The sequence below is a fragment of the Nicotiana tabacum genome, chromosome 5, assembly GCF_000715075.1.
Source record: "Nicotiana tabacum cultivar K326 chromosome 5, ASM71507v2, whole genome shotgun sequence".
Classification (NCBI taxonomy): Eukaryota; Viridiplantae; Streptophyta; class Magnoliopsida; order Solanales; family Solanaceae; genus Nicotiana; species Nicotiana tabacum.
Genome location: NC_134084.1, coordinates 83,471,126 through 83,492,598, shown reverse-complemented (window position 1 = coordinate 83,492,598; position 21,473 = coordinate 83,471,126). Strand labels below are relative to the sequence as shown.

The 21,473-nt window shown below is 33.3% G+C and overlaps 1 protein-coding gene across 3 annotated transcripts; it reads right to left on the bottom strand.

Moving 5' to 3' along the window:
- Window positions 1-15,872: 15,872 nt before the first annotated feature.
- On the bottom strand, window positions 15,873-21,128 carry LOC107832626 (DNA-directed RNA polymerase III subunit 2-like). 3 transcript variants are annotated; one of them, XM_016660484.2, is made up of 7 exons: window positions 21,013-21,128; window positions 18,917-20,700; window positions 18,733-18,813; window positions 18,013-18,117; window positions 17,848-17,928; window positions 16,195-17,753; window positions 15,873-16,114 (listed from the first exon to the last, which is right to left on the bottom strand). In XM_016660484.2, the coding sequence occupies exons 2-6, from the start codon at window positions 20,615-20,617 to the stop codon at window positions 16,254-16,256; spliced, it is 3,468 nt and encodes a 1,155-aa protein (XP_016515970.1). In that variant the 5' UTR covers window positions 20,618-20,700; window positions 21,013-21,128; the 3' UTR covers window positions 15,873-16,114; window positions 16,195-16,253. The 3 variants fall into 3 exon arrangements, with proteins under 3 accessions (XP_016515970.1, XP_016515972.1, XP_016515971.1); XM_016660486.2 differs by having other exon boundaries at window positions 21,031-21,126; XM_016660485.2 differs by having other exon boundaries at window positions 20,963-21,090.
- Between the last annotated feature and the right edge of the window lie 345 nt (window positions 21,129-21,473).

Genomic DNA, 21,473 nt, shown 5'->3' with positions numbered 1-21,473 from the left:
CTTAAGTATTTGCAAGGTCTCTCTAAGATGGTTAGTATGATCCTCTAGACTCCGTGAGTACATAAGAATATCAGCAATGAACACCATCACAGATGTGTCAAAGAAAGGCTTGAAAGCTCAATTCATAAGATCCATGAAAGCTGATGGAGCATTCGTTAACCCGGCGGACATCACCATAAATTCAAAGTGTCCGTATCGAGTTCTAAATTCATCTTCAGAATATCTTTTTCTCTTATCTTCAACTAGTGATATATCGATCTCAAGTCAATTTTAGAGAATTACTTAGCACCTTGTAAGTAATCAAACTAGTCATCAATTCTCGGCAATGGGTACTTGTTCTTGATTGTGACTTTATTGAGTTATTGATAGTTGATACACATTCTCAATGAACTATCTTTCTTCCTCACAAAGAGAACTGGTGCACCCCAAGGTGAAACACTCGGTCGTCTGAAGCCGTTCTCTAGAAGATCCTTCAATTGTTCCTTCAATTCTTTCAACTCAGTTGGGGCCATTCTATAAGACGGGATCGATATAGGTTGAGTGTCTGGAAAGACATCGATCCCAAAATCAATCACTCGATCAGGTAGTGCAATCTTTTTAGATAGAAATTTTTTCCAATTTTTAACATCCGGACTTGGTCCTCCACCCCCAAACGTGATCCCCATTTTCTTTCTTGGGGTTCTACTCAAATTTCAAAGCTCCAAATCATCCATTTTAGCTTTAAATTTGCTTTCTAACATGGAATCACCTCCTACGGAGCATAATACACGTAATAAGTGTATTTCATCATTATTTAAGCTCAAACACGAAAAAAAATGCAGTAATTAGAGTGCAAAACATAGATAAAATATGGTTTTCTAGCCTACCATTAGGTATAAACAAAATTTAAAGGAAAAGAGAGCAAGATCAAAGTGATATTATTTTTGTCAAAATAAACATAAACCTTTAAAAGAGAAAATTAAGAGACCACTATTATTTTTCTTAATGAAGTTTATTTGTACTTTCATGTTAATTAAACTATTTTTAAAGAGAGATAGAATTAAATAATTTTAATTATAGACAGAACGAACAATCAAAATTGTATATTAATCTTTATAGAAGAGTAAATCATTGCTAATATTGTATACTTTGTGTATACTAATTATTTGAATCTTTTCTCATAATCGACTAAACCTTAACGTTGTAATATTGAAAGAAACATACAGACTCGCACAAAAAGGCAAGAGTACTCTTTTCTCTCCTGGACAATGATGAAAATGAAGGAGAGGGCAAGAGGAGTTTCAGGTTCTCGTGGCTTGTTGAGTTGTTGACGGAGATACTGTTGCGGAAGTCAAATGTATATAGTGTGAATACGTCACAACTACTATACCAAAAATTATGACAGCCACCAAATAATAAATAAGACAATAAAACAATAATAAAGGGAACACCAGAATTTACGAGGTTCGGCTAATTTTGCCTACTCCTCGGACACAACCAATATTTTATTTCACTCCAAAAATACAAGTGAAATAATACTAAAGAGAGAAGATACAAATGCCTTAAACAGATGAGAAGGCAAATGAGAGGTGTGTTTCAATCCTAAACATTAGGCCTTCTTTTATAGGGGAAAAATCCCCCCAAACTTAACTCCCAACCAATGTGGGACTTTGGCATTTTGCCAAACTTCAACAAATCTCCACCTTGGCAAAATTCCACATTTTCAATTCTCTCTCAATAACAAATTTTGGTTGTGTCTTCATCTTCAATCTTCAGTGTTCAACAATGTTGATCAAATCCAAACAATGTTGAAACTTGACCGCAGTCACCACCTTTGTCAGCATATCAGCAGGATTCTCTGTAGTATGAATTTTCTTCACCGTGACTCCACCTTCTTCTATGATTTCGCGTACGAAATGATACCGAACATCAATGTGCTTCGTCCTTGCATGATAAACTTGGTTCTTCGCTAATTGAATAGCACTTTGACTATCACAAAAAATTGTGATACCTTTTTGTTCAACACCAAGCTCCTTTAGCAATCCTTGAAGCCAAATTGCCTCTTTCACAGCATCTGTAATAGCCATGTATTCTGCCTCTGTTGTAGACAAAGCAACTGTTGACTGCAAAGTAGACTTCCAACTAACTGGTGCCTTTGCAAAAGTAAACACATAACCAGTAGTTGATCTTCGTTTGTCCATATCACCCGCAAAATCTGAGTCACAATATCCAACTACAGACTGATTGTCTTCCTGCTCAAAAACTAACCCGACATCTACAGTATTATGTATATACCGTAGAATCCACTTCACAGCTTGCCAATGCTCCTTCCCTGGATTGTGCATATATCTGCTAATAACTCCAACAGCTTGTGAAATGTCAGGCCTTGTGCAAACCATTGCATACATCAAGCTACCAACAACATTTGCGTATGGTACCTTTGACATATACTCTCGTTCAGCTTCATCCATTGGCGACATAGTAGTACTTAGCTTAAAATGGGAAGCAAGTGGAGTACTAACCGGCTTAGTCTTGTCATCTATGCCAAAACGTTGAAGTACTCTCTTCAAATATTCCTTTTGAGATAAACAGAGTTTCTTTGAACGTCTATCTCTAATTATCTCCATGCCAAGAATTTTCTTTGTCTCACCCAAATCCTTCATCTCGAACTCCTTCTTCAGTTGAATCTTCAACTTATCAATTTCTTCCAAATTCTTGGAAGCTATCAACATATCATCAACATATAGGAGAAGATATACAAAGGAACCATCTTTAAGCTTGTGTAAATACACACAATGATCGTATTTGCTTCTCTTGTACCCTTGCCGCAACATAAACTCGTCAAATCGCTTGTACCATTGTCTAGAAGATTGTTTCAATCCGTACAACGATTTTTCAAGTTTGCACACCATATTTTCTTTTCCAGCAACTTTGAATCCTTCTGGCTGAGTCATGTAGATTTCCTCCTCCAAGTTTCCATGTAAAAACGCAGTTTTTACATCCATCTGAACTAGTTCCAAATCCAATTGTGCTACCAAAGCCAACATAATTCTAATGGAGGAATGTTTTACAACTGGAGAAAACACTTCATTGTAATCAATTCCCTCCTTTTGAGCATATCCTTTGGCCACCAATCTTGCTTTGTAGCGAACATCTACTTGGTTAGGAAATCCTTCCTTCTTTGCAAATACCCATTTGCACCCAATTGCTTTCTTTCCCTTCGGGAGATTGGCCAATCTCCATGTATGATTCTGATGAAGGGACTGTATTTCATCATTCATGGCAATCCTCCACTTATCTTCTTCTGAACTTTGGACAGCGTCTTTATAAGTAGTAGGAACATCATCAGCTACAATTGAGGTTGCACAAGCAACCGTCTCTATGAGACGAACAGGTTTCGTTATTGTTCTTTTTGGCCTGCTGGTTGCTATTGATTCAAGTTGTTGTTGAGATTCCTGAGTTGGAATCTCCTCTACTGGCTCTCCTTCGAGAGGGTAATCTTCATTTGTTTCCTCCTCTGCTTCTTGTGTAGGAAAAATAAATTTTCCCTCAAACTCCACCTGCTTAGAAGCACCTTCATTTTGTTTGGTATCTTCTGTTACCTTATTTACCATAGCAAATTCATCAAAGGTAACATCTCTGCTGAATATTACTTTCTTTGTCATAGGACACCATAAGCGATATCCTTTGACTCCAGAAGTAATTCCCATAAAAATAGCCTTCTTTGCCCTTGGATCCAATTTTGACTCTGTCACATGATAATATGCAGTTGAGCCAAACACGTGCAAAGAGTTATAATCTACAGCAGGTTTTCCGTACCATTTTTCAAATGGTGTTTTGCCATCAATAGCAGCAGATGGTAGACGATTAATGAGGTGGCATGCATATGTAATTGCCTCAGCCCAAAATTCTTTGCCCAAGCCAGCATTGGACAACATACACCGTACCTTCTCCAGCAAGGTCCGGTTCATACGTTCTGCCACTCCATTCTGTTGTGGTGTATGTCTAACAGTGAAGTGTCGGACGATGCCATCATTTTCACAGACCTTATTGAAATGATCATTTTTGTATTCACCTCCATTGTCTGTGCGAATACACTTGATCCTCCTGCCTGTTTGATTCTCCACCATCGTCTTCCATTTGAGAAAAATTTCCAGCACTTCATCTTTGTTTTTCATTGTATACACTCACATTCTTCGAGAAAAATCATCAACAAAGGTTACAAAATAGTGCTTCCCACCCAATGAAGGTGTTTTGGAAGGACCCCAAACATCAGAGTGTACATAATCCAAAATGCCTTTAGTATTATGGATCGCTGTACCAAATTTAACCCTTGTCTGTTTCCCTTTAACACAATGCTCACAAAACTCCAAGTTGCAAGCCTTTACTCCTTTTAACAATCCTTGATCTGATAGAGTTTTCAAGGATTTTCCTCCAGCATGTCCCAAGCGCATGTGCCATAGCTTGGTTGCTTCTGCCTCTTTGTCGTCACTGGATGTTACTGTCGCTGTCCCAATAACTGTACTGCCACGATAGCGGTACATATTATTATTCTTCCGATTAGCCTTCATTACCACTAGTGCACCGGAGCATACTCTCATCACTCCATTTTCTGCAATGATTTTGAACCCTTTTGATTCTAGGGCTCCCACAGAGATGAGATTCTTCTTCAAATCCGGTACATATCGAACATCTATCAATGTTCTGATCATTCCATCATGGTTCCTTAATCGTATTGAACCAATGCCATATGAGGTAAGAGGGCTGTTATCCGCTGTGTGGATGACTCCATATTCTCCTTCTTGAAATTCCATGAACCAGTCCCTGTTGGGACACATATGATAGCTACAAGCCGAGTCCATCAACCATATGTCTGATGATGTTGATGACTCTGTTGTAACTAATGAGAAGTCTGAATCATCACAATCAGCTACATTTGAATCCATAATAGCCTTTCCATTGTTATGTTTGGCCTTATTCTTCAACTTCGGACAGTCTTTCTTCCAGTGCCCTTTTTCTCGACAAAAGGCACATTCATCTTTACTGGGTCTGGATCTTGACTTGGATCTTCCCTTCTTTGTCCTCGTTTGATTTTGAGGACGACCCCTCACAAACAGTGCTTCTCCTTCTCCGCCCTTCTGTTTTTCTCGCTTTCTTTGTTCATAGCTGTACAAAGCTGAACAAACTTCTCTGAGAGAAATTTCGTCATTTCCATGGAGTAGAGTAGTTTCAAGGTGCTCGTACTCATCAGGAAGTGACGCCAACAACATTAAGGCCAAGTCACCATCATCATAAGTTGTATCCATATTTTGCAAATCTGTGACCAACTTATTGAAACTGGTGATATGTTCATTCATCGTGGTACCAGGAACATAGGTGAAGTGAAACAGTCTCTTCTTCATGTACAATTTATTTTGACTGTTTTTCTTCAAAAATTTATCCTCCAGTGCTTTTCATAATTTACTTGCAGAAGTTTCCTTTGTGTATGGATATTTCTGCTCTCTAGCAAGGTAGGATCGAATGGTACCGCAAGCAACACGGTTGATAATTCTCCAATCTTCTTCTCCAATAACATCTGGTTTCTTTTCTTCAATGGCCAGATCTAGCCCTTGTTGAAAAAGAACATCTAGAACTTCGCCTTGCCACATCCCAAAATGTCCGGACCCGTCAAAAATTTCTACCGCAAATTTCGCATTTGACACAATTCTTGTCATAAGCGAAGATGTCAATGATGACGTATTGTTGACACTTGATGTAGATTCTTCTTGTTTATTGTCCCCCATATTTGACACAAATATTATTTAATAGCTGACGACACAAATCAAGATTATTTCCTTTCTGATGTAGAAGATCAGACTAAGCTGCAACTACAGAGCATACTCAGACAGAACCTTGACTCAGTTACCAAGATAAATCTTTTCTGATGTGGAAGATATGCTGCAACCACAGAGCATACTTAGACAGTACCTTGGCTCTGATACCAATTGTTGCGGAAGTCAAATGTATATAGTGTGAATACGTCACAACTACTATACCAAAAATTATGACAGCCACCAAATAATAAATAAGACAATAAAATAATAATAAAGGGAACACCAGAATTTACGAGGTTCGGCTAATTTTGCCTACTCCTCGGACACAACCAATATTTTATTTCACTCCAAAAATACAAGTGAAATAATACTAAAGAGAGAAGATACAAATGCCTTAAACAGATGAGAAGGCAAATGAGAGGTGTGTTTCAATCCTAAACATTAGGCCTTCTTTTATAGGGGAAAAATCCCCCCCAAACTTAACTCCCAACCAATGTGGGACTTTGGCATTTTGCCAAACTTCAACAGATACATTAATCCTCATGCATTTTTGAAGGGTCCATATATATTGATAGTGCTTTTATTCCTGTGAGTATTATTTCACTTACGCCACTTCCGGTGATGACAAGCTTCTCCATTTTCTGGCATGGATCCCATCTTAAATTAAATTTTAATACGCATGATTTGAACGGCCAGAAGAAAATTAAAAAGATGTGGGAAGAAGAAGGCTATTGATGAAGAGTATCGTTTTACCAGTAGAACACACAGTATAAATATAAATTAGGAGAAGAGGAAGAGACTTAATGGCATAATTATTACGTACATACTTTTATTTATTACAATATACGACTTTACAAATATTATTGAGTATAGTTTAAGAATTATACAAATATTAAACACTATGTTTGAATTATAAAAATCAAATTTTAAAAATATAAGCTCTTACAAATGACGAATATTGAATCTATTTAGTCAATAAAGTAGTGAATGACCTAGCTAAGAGTGAAAACAACCTAGAAAATTTTGCAACTTCAATGATCTATCATGTATTTCTTTCAAAATTATTATCTAGGTACTATATATTCTAGACAGGTCAATTACATAAAAAAAAGTTAGCGAAAAACAAATTCTGTATCTAAACAACAAAAATTCATCGCTAATTATATTTATCAATGGATTAGCAAAAATTATAAAAAAAATTATTAGCTTATGAGATAAATTTCATAGCTAATTCCTATTTTTAATAAAATTGTGCAATGTAATAATATTAGTTTATTTTTTACCAAAAAACAGAAATCCTTTTCCGTCTAGTTGACGGGATTATGCATTACAGTAATTTAGGTATTGCCTAACTGCTTGTTTGGATGATTGTTACGCATCATTTCATAATGTATCGTATCGTACTGTATTGTATTTTACTTTATTGTTTAATAAATATAATATTTGAATAGATTGTATCGTTTGCCATCGTTTCATGATATCACACACCAGTAATATGAAGAATAAACTTGTAATATTATAAAAGAAAAATTATGATACAAGGTAAAATTGCTAGATAAAAAGATAGGGTAAATGATAAAATAAAATAATTTAATAATAATAAAGGGTGAGATTGAGAGAAAAAGACAAGGTAACGACGCGACCACACCAAATCGATCGTTACATAAAGTGGCACATCTCGTCGTTATGTAACAACGGATATAACGATACGATACAATAAAATTTAAGTAACAATCAAAACAAACATTGTATTTAAAGTAATAATACGATACGATACAATGGGTAACAACTAGGGGTGTACATAGGTCGGGTTGGTTCGAATTTTACAATTATCAAACCAAACCAATTGTGTCGGGTTATTAAACCTAAAAACCAAACCAAACCAATAAAACTCCGGTTTTTCACTCTCGGTTTTTTTCGGGTTTTCTCGGGTTTTCGGGTTATTCGGATTTTTTTTCCCGGTAAAACCTTCGTAGAACAAAACAAATAAATTGTGCTCAAAATATTTCTTTAGTCCTGGTAAGATACAACTATATAAAGTATTTTCCAAGAAAATAATACAAAATATGAGATATGTCATGGCATTATCCTAAAATATTTAACAATAAAGACAATAAAGTTATGTAATATAAGTATTGCTAATTAAAAAGATAATAAAAATAAACATAATCTAAAAGTATGTATACTAAGTCATGCTAAAATAAGTAGACTAATAAGGGAGTATTAATTACATGACTAAACGCTAAAGGAAAAATAAAAATAGGTTATGCATTTTTATCTAAATTATTGCAAAACAAAAAATAGATATCCAATACATTCCCGTTCGTAGTATTGAATTGAATATCTTTTGTTAGCATTAGTATTTATTTGATTTTGGTTTGGGCTTTTGCTAGCACTACTTAATTTACTAATGTTAATGGCTATAAAACTTATTGCAACATTCAAAAGTTCTAAGTCCAGCCTTGAAATAATACCTCAAAAGATAAAATTATGAAATCTTTTAAGAAATATTTATAAATTAAATCACAATAATTATATTTATATATAAAATATATCTAAAATTTATATATATGTAATGTCGGGTTGGTTTGGTTTCGGTTTGACTTTCTTTAGTTAAAACCAAACCAAAACCAATTATGGTCGGACTTTTTTTCCAACACCAAACCAAATCAAACCAAACCATAGTCGGATTTTTTTTCTCGGTTTGACTCGGATTATCGGGTTGGTGCGATTTGTCGGTTTCCTTTGTACACCCCTAGGTGTGATTGAGGAATGTGGTGGTGGGTGGTGTTTAATACAATATTCTTAGAATAATATGTTCTTTCTTACTATATTCTTAACAAGGTGAATTAGCTCCAATTAATATCTTTCTAGAATAAAATAAAAGTTCGATTGTTTAAGGTAAAAAAAAATTTGAAACTCAAAGTGAAAATTACATTAAACTTCAAGCTTTTAAATATTTGTTTATCTAAAATTTATATATTAAATTCTTTGTCGATGTCAAGGTCTTTAATATTAGTTATAATATATCCGTAATATTATTTATTAAATATCAACAAAAATATAGATTTTAGTTTGATCAACTTGGAAAGATCTTGCTAAATTTAGTTATTATTGCAATCTTCTAATAAACACGACCATTAAAAAGTTACATTAAAATTGCCAACATCAATTTGTGAAATAAAATAAGAATAAGAGAAAGTGGTTAAAAATTGATTAGTTTTAAAAAGAAATAAAAAGTAAAAATGTTATGAAAGATATTATTTTGTAGACTTTTTTTGGTTTCAACGCCATGTTAGTTATTGATGCTTGAAGGAATTCATTTCACGTAGGAATTGAAAAAAGAAGTAGTCCTAAATATTTGACATATTTTAAATTACACATATTGTAAATACTAAGAGTTTTTAACATAAAGATATAATAATCAACATTTTAATTTATTTTAAAATTCTACAAAAAAGAAATTAAATGACAATTCCCTAGAACGAAATTCACATCCCACCACTTGTAATATGACTTTCAGCACTTAAAAGTACTTTTCAGCAGCTAATGATTATCAGCTACTCTAAATCAGCTAAGCCAAACGGGCTCTGTGAATGTAAGCGAATCTTAAAATTGATCCTCGCTGCATTAAATTTTTGTATAAATTTGGGTTAGTCAATTAAAAGGTTAACGATTCTTCATTAATTTCCTTATTTATATTAGAACTAACGTAATATAAATATTTAAAACAAATTAACATGAACATAGTTCGAGTAAGAAAATAATTTACATAAGGTACAATTTTAATAGACTTTAAAGTCCTAAATATTAGGATTTTCTACATAAATCAAATAAGGAAATATTTATTAACTATAAGTTTAGTTAATTTTAAAATCCTAAATATTAGAAAATTAGTTGAATGACTATTTTATCCCTTGCGAACTCTATTTTTAAAGGGTAAAAAAGATGAACGACATTTTGCTAAGAGACTTCGTGTTACTAGATATGTTAATGAAAGACAAAGATATGTTAAGAGACTTCGACGTTTTTATATATACTAGATATGTTGTTATTTGGTTAGTATGTTAATGAAAGACAAAGATAAAAATTGTCAATGCAATGCTCATAAAGTAGGATTTATGAAATTCATCTCCTTGTTATTCATAAATTAATTTTTGGGTAGAATGAAACCTAATAGACTTGCTCATTCGGGCTTGCTCGATTGAGCGTCGGTCGCACCCCTCGGTTTTGGGGCGTGACAATATCTTATGAACATCCTTGTTATTTTTGTTACATAATACAAAAAACAAATAACAAGTTAAACTATAACATAATCAATTTTGCTCTATTTTTTATTTGTTTACCTTCAATGCTCTTCTGTAAAAATAAATTTATGTACCTTAAGAGTTTTATCAACTTAAATAATAATTTTATTTATATGATGATTTTAAAAAAGAAATAAAATGATTATTTTGCTAATTACTCCCTCCTTTTTAGTTTACGTGAATCTATTCGCTTTTCAAGAGATAATTTGACTAATCTTTGAATCTAAAATGGATTAGATTAATTTGATATTTTAAATTTTAAATTTAGATATTCAAAAACTATACAAGAAATATTACTAAATTGCAATATTTTTGTGTCAATATGATAAAAAAAATATTTAAAAATTTTGGTCAAAGTTTATATAGTTTCAATCTCGAAAAACTAAAAGGTTTTATATAAACCGAAACTGAAGGAGTAATTAATTCAAAGACTTAATTATTTGTACTCAATATTAAAAAAATAATTTTACTTTTTTCGCATTGGGGTTTAGTACTTTTACAATAATATAAAAATATAATAATTTTGAACTCTTTTCTTATTCGAATAATATTTTCTATTTATTAATTTTTTGTATAATATTTGAAATCTACATTGGCGCGTTGCGCGTGTATCCTATCTTGGTGAATAAAATATTACATTAAAAATTATATTTGAGTTATAAAATAAAAATTCAAACTCTTGAAATTGAAGAATATTGATTATGCTTCCTTTTTAGTTTCAACAAAAACACATAGCCTTTAAAATTTTAAGAACTTTTCTAGAAAAAAACTCCAGTGGTTAAGTTTTATCTATAGTGTAATTTTTTTTTCATTTACCTTTTTTTGGAGTATCAATTTGTTACTCTGTTTGCTCTAAGTTTTTCTGTCTAGCTTCATTCTCATCTTTATCTATTCATATTATTTTATGGATAAGATGATTGAAACAATAATCTTTTTTTATTGAAAACCAAACCTGCACGATTGGTATATACTTCGAACAGTTGAAATTGCATTCTCTGCAATATTAGTTTCTTGCTTTTGAGTAAGTTGTGATGCTAAAATTAATCGTTATATTTCTTTAACAAAGACCAAAGACTTCTAACCCTAAAAGGAGTCTTTAGTGGTTAAAAAAAATCTTAAGTGTCAAAAGTTTTTTAACTTAAAATTTTTCCAAATGTTGGTTTTTTATTAATAAATTTGTTTTGTTACATCATTTAATTAAGGAAGGTTTTAGGCAAGATATTTAATATTAGGATTTTGTGTGTATGCTACAAATAAGGAAGGATTTAATGTATTAATTTAGTTCATTTAAAACTCTTAAATATTAGGGAGGAAACTTAAAATGACGATTTTATCTAATATAAAATTTATTTTTAAGGGGTAAAAAAGACGAACGATATTTCGCTAAGGGCCTTTGTACTTTATATATATATATATATAACTTTTCTACCATCAATACATGAATCATGTAAACTTTTCAAATTCGTTTTTTGTCTTTTCATTTGTTTTTGCTTCTTTTGCTTGGATAGTATGTAAACTTTTCAAATTGATTTAAATATTTAGTACGTATATTTACTTTATGTTTATATTTTAATTAAATTAAATAAAAATAATAACATTCTCTTATAATAAATATTTAAATTTATTTTTCTTTTCAAAATAATTATAAAATAATTTAATATCCTTTTTGGCAATTTGACACTCAAAAGCACTTTTTATAAAGATTGGCCAAACACAATTTGTTTATCAAATATTGTAAAAATTAAAGTACTTCTTAAATGAATTGGCCAATCACAAATTATTTTTTTCAAAAGTACTTTTCAAAATAAGCAGTTTTTGGCAGCTTGGCCAAACGGCCTCTAAGTGACCAATTTGCTTTGGGCACACTCATTAAGGAAATACTAAATTCGTGACAAAAATAGTTAGTGTGACTAAACTACCCTTCATTAAACGTTGCACCATAGTTATAGTAGCACTTACTTCTTTTCTTAAATGTGAGGAGTAAACGACTTTTTGAGGTACGCACATAAGGGTAATTTTGGAAAAATAAATTGAATTTTTTCTTGATTATATAAATGGACATTTATTTTAGACCAAAATAAAAAAAGTAAATTGGTCACTTATTGTGGACTTGAGGGAGTATAACGAAAGAATTCAAATACATCTCCGTTAATAAGGGGGGAATGGGCCTTTATGGTCATTTATAGTGAAAATAGTACGTGCTAGCAGTTTTCGGACTGGTAATTAAAAAATAGCCAACGTTTGCAAAGTCATTAAAAATAGTCACTGTTTTGCTACAACACGGAAAGTTCCAGCATAATATACTGGACATTGGAGCATATGAGTATGAACTTCCAGCATATTATGTTGGAACTCTAACACATTATGAAATTTCAGCATATTACGCTGGAAATTCATATGTAAAAAAATCGAACTCCAGCATATATGTTGTAAAAAAAATTTGGATGTTGAATAACATTTTTGTTCAGATTTATCTTTACATGAAAAGTGGCTAAAATTCGATTGTTTTTGAAAATGTGGTTATTTTTCAATTACCAGTTGTAAATCTGGCTATTTTTGAATTTCACCCCATTTAGAATGTTAAATTTAAAATTAAAAAAAAAACTTTTTTAGATCTCTTACGCGTAAGATAGATCTCTTATGTGTAAAAGTAAATCTCTCACGTGCAAAAAAAGAGATAGAGTCATAAAATTAAAATAATTTTGTAATGACCCACAAAACCATTTGATCGTTAATAAGTTCTTTCAAAATCTACAAATTTAATTACATACTTATTTACCTTTTTATACACAAATGTTGTTGGAATAGTGTTTGATTGTAAGGGCAAAAATGTCACTCAATTTTTACGAATATTCCCACTTTTAGTATAATACTAGTTTCTATATACATGCGTTGCACGTAATTATCTCGTATTAATCATTAAAGGGTATGCAAAATCCAAAATTATCATGCATATAACATATATAAAAGTAAACTCAAATAATAAGAAAATGAGACATAGTTCCTTCAATTGAAAGATGTTTGAAATCAAACGATGCTTTTGAAGAACTGGAATCAACAATTAGGAAGTAAACAACTAAATAAGCATAAAGGATGATTTAGAACAAATTAATGGACTCTCCCGATGATACATACCGATGGTGTGAAAGTATATATGAATTAAACAACATCAAGTATCTGTATCACCATTGAAAAGCAGTTTAATGAGAAAATAAACTAACAAAAAACCAACATTTCAAAGTGAGTATAATAAAATATTCCTTTGCAAATTCATTTTATCAGCTATACAAATAAAAGTTGTCAAAAAGTTCAAAATAAGTTGGTTATTTTTTCTATTCATTCCCTTAAAAACAAATTGTACGGCATTTACCCTACTTCTATTTTTAATAAACATAAGTTTTTGAAATATTCGAAAAAAAGAGTAGAAAATCAGGGTTCACGGTAAACCTAGGAGTCTTCTCTTGTCATGCTACTTCATTCTACTATTCGTCTTTTCTCCAAAATTCTTTTCTAAAAGTATCATCAATTCTTATAAGAACTCAATTTTTACTCATTTATTTTACTATTTAAATCGGTATTTCCTACTGGTTCTACAATTCTACTTGCATAAGAACACTTTAAAGTGCCTCTTACCCTAATTTAACTATAAATTTTATATACTTGATAATTATCATCTAACTTTCACTAATGCGCTATTAAATATCTCTAATTGAATAGCATGACAACTATACTCCAAGAACTCATCAAGCTAACCCCTTTACCAATTTCACTTAGACAAGAATAGTACATCAATATATATTATGGACCTTGAGAATTTTAGTTGTTAGTTATCATTGAAGTTAATGCACTTTTTTCATTTGTCTTCTCTCTTTCTTGCCAAAATTCTGGATACTTAGGTTGGTTTAATAATTTTTTAAAAAGATAATTTCATGTTGATTAACTTATACTCAAAATTAAAGGGAATAGATAGATATAGATTAAGTATACAAATTTATAATGAGGGAAGGGGAAAAGGAATTAGTGTATCCTTCTTTTAAACATCCATCAGATTATTTTTTTATGATTAAAATCTATTAATTTTATGTACATGCAAATTTAATATCTCATTAATAAAGAATTAGGAGAAATCTAAAATATTCGATTACTTTGATGCCCCAAAAAGAACCACAAGAACCATCCGCTACTTGTTTTCTTTTGCGGATATTTGCTAACTTTATGGTTAATTGGTTATAGCTTTTATTCTTTCGGAAAGAAATATGTATATCAATTAAATATGATTTATAACAAAAAAGAAAAAAAAACTTCACCTAATATCTATTTACAAAATCATATATGTGTTTTCTATTGAAATATGAATCACGTCTGGCGATATTAATACTTATATATTAACCATGCAAAGAATATTAGATTGTTTGCATTAACATATATATACTTCTAGGATGACAAAATAAAATAATTTTTTTTAATGCATATACGCTAAAAATCATCTTATCTTGGTAAGAAAAATATCGTTGATGGCTCTGGCTGTTATACAACCAGCAATAGTTGCCATAAGATCTTTCTAATATTTTTGTAGTGCCAATAGTTTCATTTGACTCTACCTTCAGCTTTTCATCATCCATGAAAGAAATATATTTCTTGCGATTATTATTATACTTGAAAATTTAGCTTATGCGTTAAAACGTTCCTTCAGCATGAAATATTCCATACTTCATATTTATAAGAGAAGGAAATTGGAATTGAAAATTTATGCAAAGTCATGATTCTATTGCACAATGTTAAATTGTCCAAGTGGATAATATATTTAATAGTTGACTTCAAAATCCTAAATATTAGATCAACCCCTAAATAGTATAGTTTAATATTCTTGAAATAAAAATAAGCAAATTGAATTCCAATTAGGTATTTATTTATGGGATAGCTTAGTGATTCACCCGTCAAAAAAAAAAAATTGATTTGTGTCAACTTCCTCCAAGAAGAACGTGTATGGAAGATATTTACTTGTTCTAAATGTAATATTTTTAAGATTTTTTTCCTAAAAGTAAATAGGAATCAAATAGGAATTTTTAAGGTGTATTCTAAAAGTAATAGGATTACATGACTAAAGATATTTACTTGTTCAATTTATATGAATTAGACATACGAAAGTAATTATACTAATAGGATTCCTAAATGTGATCATGTAGGATTCCTAACGTGTAGTATTATGTCCTAAAACTAATAAGATTATAAGGTTAATATCTAGAATTCCGGTTATATCCTTTTATTATGAGTTATTATGCTTAATATTATAAGGTTATTTTTGTAAACCGACATTGTATTCATGCTTTTATAATAATATAGAAGATATAGATATAGATGATTAATCAAACACAATTTCTCAACAAAAGTACTTTTGAAAAACACTTCTCAAAATAAGTTAGATTTTCCAAAAAAGCTATAACAAGGTAGCAGACATCTTGGCTAATGTTGCTGCAGATGAGAAGGATACCAGGAACTATATTTCTCCTGAGGAAGTTGCTCGTTATAACACTAAACATGAACAAACTAAAGTGTCTCAAAAAAGACAAAAGCTAATCACCAAGAACAAAAAAGAGACCAACGAAAACTTTAGTACTCCCTCTGTTTCAAAGAATAACACATTTCTATATTTAGAAACAATTTAACTTTAAACTTTTCATTTTACCCACTTTACCCTTAATGAGAAGCTTTTATAGCCACACAAATATCATGGCCTTCAAAGTTTTTGCACCTTAAGCTTTTAACACGCATATTTCAAAAGTCTTTTTTTCGTTAAACTTTGTTCCAAGTCAAACTACATTATCTAAATTGAAATGGAGGATGTATGAAATAGTAAGCATCTATATTCTATAAACCAGCCAAATAAACGTTAACAAGACTTCTTCTATGCTGCACATCAAACAATTTCCCATTAAAGCAGAGAATTGCCTCTTTTCTCCAGTCTCATGTTTCACTGAACGAGCAAGAACCTTTTTGTCTTTCCACACGTGTGTCCTGCAAAAAGGGAGGGAATAGTAATAAGCACAAATAAGTGAAATCAATTACATTTAGTAGCCAAAAAAAAATACAATTACATTGATCTGGCTATGGCAACCATCTGAGCATCATTTTCCAAGTACAAATGACACTACAATCAGGCTTCTGATAGTTTTAATCGCGGGACAATGTTCATTGATTGGAGCTCCTGGATTAGGAGCTTGCAAGCATAAGGCAACTTCATTGTAGATATATTTTCCCCGTTCTTGCACATAGAGCAAATGCCAGTCTTAAGCTTGTAGTTGTAATATCCCAATAAACCACATTTTCGACAAACCTGAACCTCAAAGGGATCACTAGAAATCATCAAGCGCTCGTATATTAACATACTTGCACCATATGCAATCAAGCAATCACGTTCCATTTCTCCCACACGTAAACCTCCATTTCTGCTCCTCCCTTCGGTAGGTTGTCTTGTGATCATAACACGAGGCCCACTCCCGCGAGCATGCATTTTATCTAGGACCATGTGTTTCAGTTTTTGGTAATATATTGGCCCCATGAAGATGTATGCTTGTAGTGGCATACCGGTTATCCCTGAATAAATAAAGTCCTTGCCGTTGTAGCTAAAGCCATGCTTTACCAGAGTCTCACTGATCGTGTCAACTGTGTCTGCATGACCACTGGGTTCTCCGAAAGCACTGCCGTAATGAAACCTACCACATGAAACTCCAGCTTTACTTCCAAGAAGCTCTATCATCTTTCCCACTGTCATTCGGCTTGGAAATCCATGAGGATTCATAATAAGATCAGGGCAAATGCCACGTTCAGAAAATGGAAAATCTTCCTGCTGTACAATGGTGCCACACACTCCTTTCTGCCCATGTCTACTACTGAACTTGTCACCAATCTCAGGCCTGCGGGTATGACGGATCATAAATTTGATGCATAAATTGTTGTTCTTATCAGAGTGAAGAGCTACCCTATCAACAACAGGCGTCTCCCCTTCAGGACCTTTATAAGTTTGTCTACTAGGCTTATATGCGCTATCCGGCAAGCTCATAGGAGACGAGACTGGTGTCCTCGTGACTGTAGGGGACTCCTTGTTGATATAGATATCATGGGGTCTAATAATTTCTCCTGGAGAAGCTAGTCCATCTTCATCCAGAATCTGCATCCTCTCAGCTTCATATCCTTGACGCTGTGGTTTAATTATTCTATCTGATGTGTTGTTCTCATACTTCAAACATGTGGCTGAGTACTTCTTCATCACTATGCAACGCCCAAAACCTCGATCCAAAGAAGACTTGTTCATTACTATTGCATCCTCAATGTCATACCCACTATAACTCATCACAGCAACAGTGGCATTCTGCCCAGCCCCTAGTTTATCATAACCAACCAGCTCTATCGTTCTTGTAGTCAGTAAAGGGCGTTGAGGATACACCAAAAGGTAGATCAATGTGTCCATCCGACTCAACTGATTATAGGCAATGTTTCCCATAGCTTGCTTACCCATCGCACACTGATAGGTATTCCTAGGGGACTGATTGTGATGAGGATAAGGTATCAAACCAGCACAAACACCTAAGATTGTAAAAGGCTCAATCTCAATATGTGTTGTCTCTGGCGTAGCCTCCTTCTCGTATAGAGCAATCTGAAAAACATGCATTTGCGCAGTCAGTACTAGTGTAAATAATACTATAATCAATACACTACCAGAATGCACTCCTCATTTGCTTGACACAAACCAATGAGTTGTTCTCCTCGTTGACATCAAGATATTCTATCAAACCATCCCTTAGAAAGCTGTCGAAGTTGCGCACACCATCCTACAAAGAATAAATTTTTAAATCAGATGCGGAACTGACATGAAAACATACAGCTCAGAAGTAAGATCCAGGTAAGATGAGTACCCTCAACTCTTTCATATGTTGCTCCTTGATTCTGGAAACACCTTTGTCAGCAATGACAAGTGGACGACAAACACGTCCACCATCTGAGGCGATGTAAACAGAGCGCTGCAAGAGATTTCTTCAAACATTATATATGATCATTGAAATCATAATAATTAATCACCAGAAAATTTCAAATGATAAAAGCAAAGAGGGAAAACGTAAATATTTTGCCAACAGCATCACTATGGTGGAGCAATGCTACCCAAAAACTATCAGAGATATAGGAATTATCTATATGGCTCCTGATACAGAAGGAACCATTTTCCCTCAGACCTCAGAATATCTATGTCGAAACTTAACAGAATTTAATTAAATCCAAAGACATGGGATCTCCTATTCTCGAAAACATTTTACCAGCTGCTAAGTTTCAGCCTTTCAAATTTCAACATTCTCATTTTACAGTAAAACAAGCAAATGATACCTTAGTGGACATCTTATTCATCTTTCCCTCCATTAGTATGAAACGTAAGACTTCATCTAAAATATATAGTTGCTATGTTCCCTTAGGTTTAACTTTTAAGTGCCAAAAGACACCAAGGAAGCCGTTGGTCCCCGAACGCAGTCTTCACCCTGATACAGCTTGAACTAAAAGGGATTTCAACACCAATATAGGTAGTTTTAACAAGTGACAAAATCAATACTAGGACGACGATGCAAAAGAACAAACTGTCAAATTACCTGCTTTTCATTCACAAAGATGCTTATAAACTCCCCAATTTTACCAGCCCTCCGTAGCTTCCTCATTGCATTAGCAAATCGCTGATTGAAAGAAGAGATTATTGGTGAAAAGTAAACAACAAGCCTATGTTCAAAGGCAGATACAGGAAAAAACATAGCTGTTCCACTTCTAGCAAAAACATACCTGTGGACTCCTGTGCTTGCCTAGAATAAGTCCATTTAATATGATGAGATAGGAACTTGGCATGTGAAGTTCTTCTGCCGAAAGTTGTTCCAAGTCCTCAACACCCAAGCAGTAGCACAGAGAAATAATAGGCTGCTCATCCTCATCTGTCGTAACATGAGTCATCAATGCCAGGTTTTTCACCAATCCACAAGCTTCACCTTCCGGGGTGTCACAAGGGCAGAGCATCCCCCACTGGCTTGGTTGCAGTGCTCTAGGACCACTAACTTTTCTAGACTTCTCAAACTGTGGCGAGATCTTTGTCATGTGGCCCAATGATCCAATGTATGATAACCGAGCAACAACCTGAGTCATGCCTTTCCTGTGCATCCTAAATCGTTTTACATCCCAGTTGCCTGTAGATAGGGTTCTCTCCATGCCCACAGTAATACTATCTTTTGCTATGTATGGAGAAATGTCCAAACGGCTGGAGCGACTGGGCCTTGCTAAAAGGGCATCAACTGTCTTCCTAGCTTCATCATTCATCGTCTTGAACAAATCCTCAAAAAGGAGAGATAACAGCTGACCGGAGAGCTCCAGTCGTTTATTCCCAACATAGTCCTTGTCATCCATTGCATCCTTGTTTAGGATTGCTTCCATCATGCGCCTCATCATCACTGCAACATATATGCATTTTTTGCGGAAATTATGTTTATGTACAGGAACATTTGCAAGAAATATGTCACGAAGAATACTCAAAGCTCGCGCTCCCTTCTCAACTGGACCAGCAGAATATGAAAACATTTTCAGCATCTTATCACTCTCGAGGAACTCCAATGCCTGTTGTTGCGTATACACCTTGAGATCTGCACACTCCTCGATTGATGGCAAAAGCAGAGCACTAAACCGAGGATCTCTTCCTATCATTTGCACAACCTCTTGATCGCTCTCCATACCCATGGCCTTCATGACAATCATGATGGGGACCTTGGTTTTGAACATATTCAACTCCAAGTACACCTTTTCTTTCTCCATTTTTACAATTGTTTTGCTTTTTGTTTTTTCTGTGCTACTGGTAACAGATGCTTGCACACACCCTTTTTTATCGGTATCAATGATTATTCTGTTCTTCGAGAGCTGCTCCTGAATCAAAATTACCTTCTCAGTCCCTTTGATGACAAAATACCCTCCGGGATCAAGTGGGCATTCTCCAAGTTTTGCTAGTTCTTCTTCATCCTTCCCATATAGCACACAGCAACAGCTTCTAAGCATAACCGGCATCCTTCCAATGGTAACATTCTTCTTTGTTTGCACTGATATCTGCCCATGACTTCCCGTTGTGTATTCGATATCGACATAAATTGGAGCCGCATAGGTAATGTCACATAGCCGACATTTCTGTGGATTTAGTTTCTCCGTTACGCCATCAACCATAATTGATGGTTCACCAATATGAACATCATTGTACTTAAGATAAATGTTAGGGTCCAGTATCGATCTAATCTCCTTATTCGCATGGACGATCTTCTTTATTTCCGTCTTGACAAAGTAATTGAAGGAGTCTAAGTGTTGCTTCACCAATCCTCTCACCTTCAAGAATTCTGGAACAAGCTGATACTTGTCCACCAAATTCTTAATAGGAGATGCAAGGTACTGCTTGTCAATTCCGTGGCTCAAGTCATTCGTCGGATTGGACATGGTGGAATCATCTCCCATACCCATTGCCAATCAATTTTTTCCAGCAAAACAAAACCAGAAACAGAAAGAATCCCAATCGAAACAAAGCAAGATGATCCGTTATCACCCTGCAACAACAAACAATGGAGGACGATTAAACATAAATATACAAATAGAACTATTAACTATCACTAGCAGCTTGTATCCAAGAAAAATAAAGAAAGATGCAGTTATACACAAGAACGAGTGACAAATTTTCTGTATTACAACACACTACTATTTGAAAGGAAAAAAAAAACTCCTTCTTTCATGCTAGTCTTAAAGCAATCAATTTACGACAATGAAGAATCAAAACATCAGCAAAAATTAGTGATTTTTCTGTATGTTTACATAAAAATTCAAAACCCTAAGATTGAAACTTAGAGGGAAAGGAGGCTGACGATTTCGAAATCCCCTACTTCAGAGCTCTGTTAGAAGGGTTTAACGGAGGCCAGCAAAAGTTAAGCTAAAAGAGAGAGGGTTTTGGGGGAAAACTTTTCCCACTTATGTTTTTAGCAGAAAGAAGAATAAGGCAGAATTAAATAAATTATATTAATTCTGTAGGCCGTATGCCAAACAAGTTTTGAGAGAAATTAAGTATATTACCAGAAATAAAAATATATTTTGACAAATATGTAAGCAATTTGTTGCCAATTTATTTATAATTTTATCTTTTTTTCTCAAATCCATTATATTTAATTTATTATTATATTACTCGAACAAAAACTTCAAAATCTAAAAAATTATTAGGATTTCAAACATTTAAGAGCTGGTGCATTGAACTGTAATTGCAAAAAAATTGGAAGATTTTGGCTTTAAAAGTAATAGCCCTGTAAATATGGTAACAGTTTGATAATTAAAA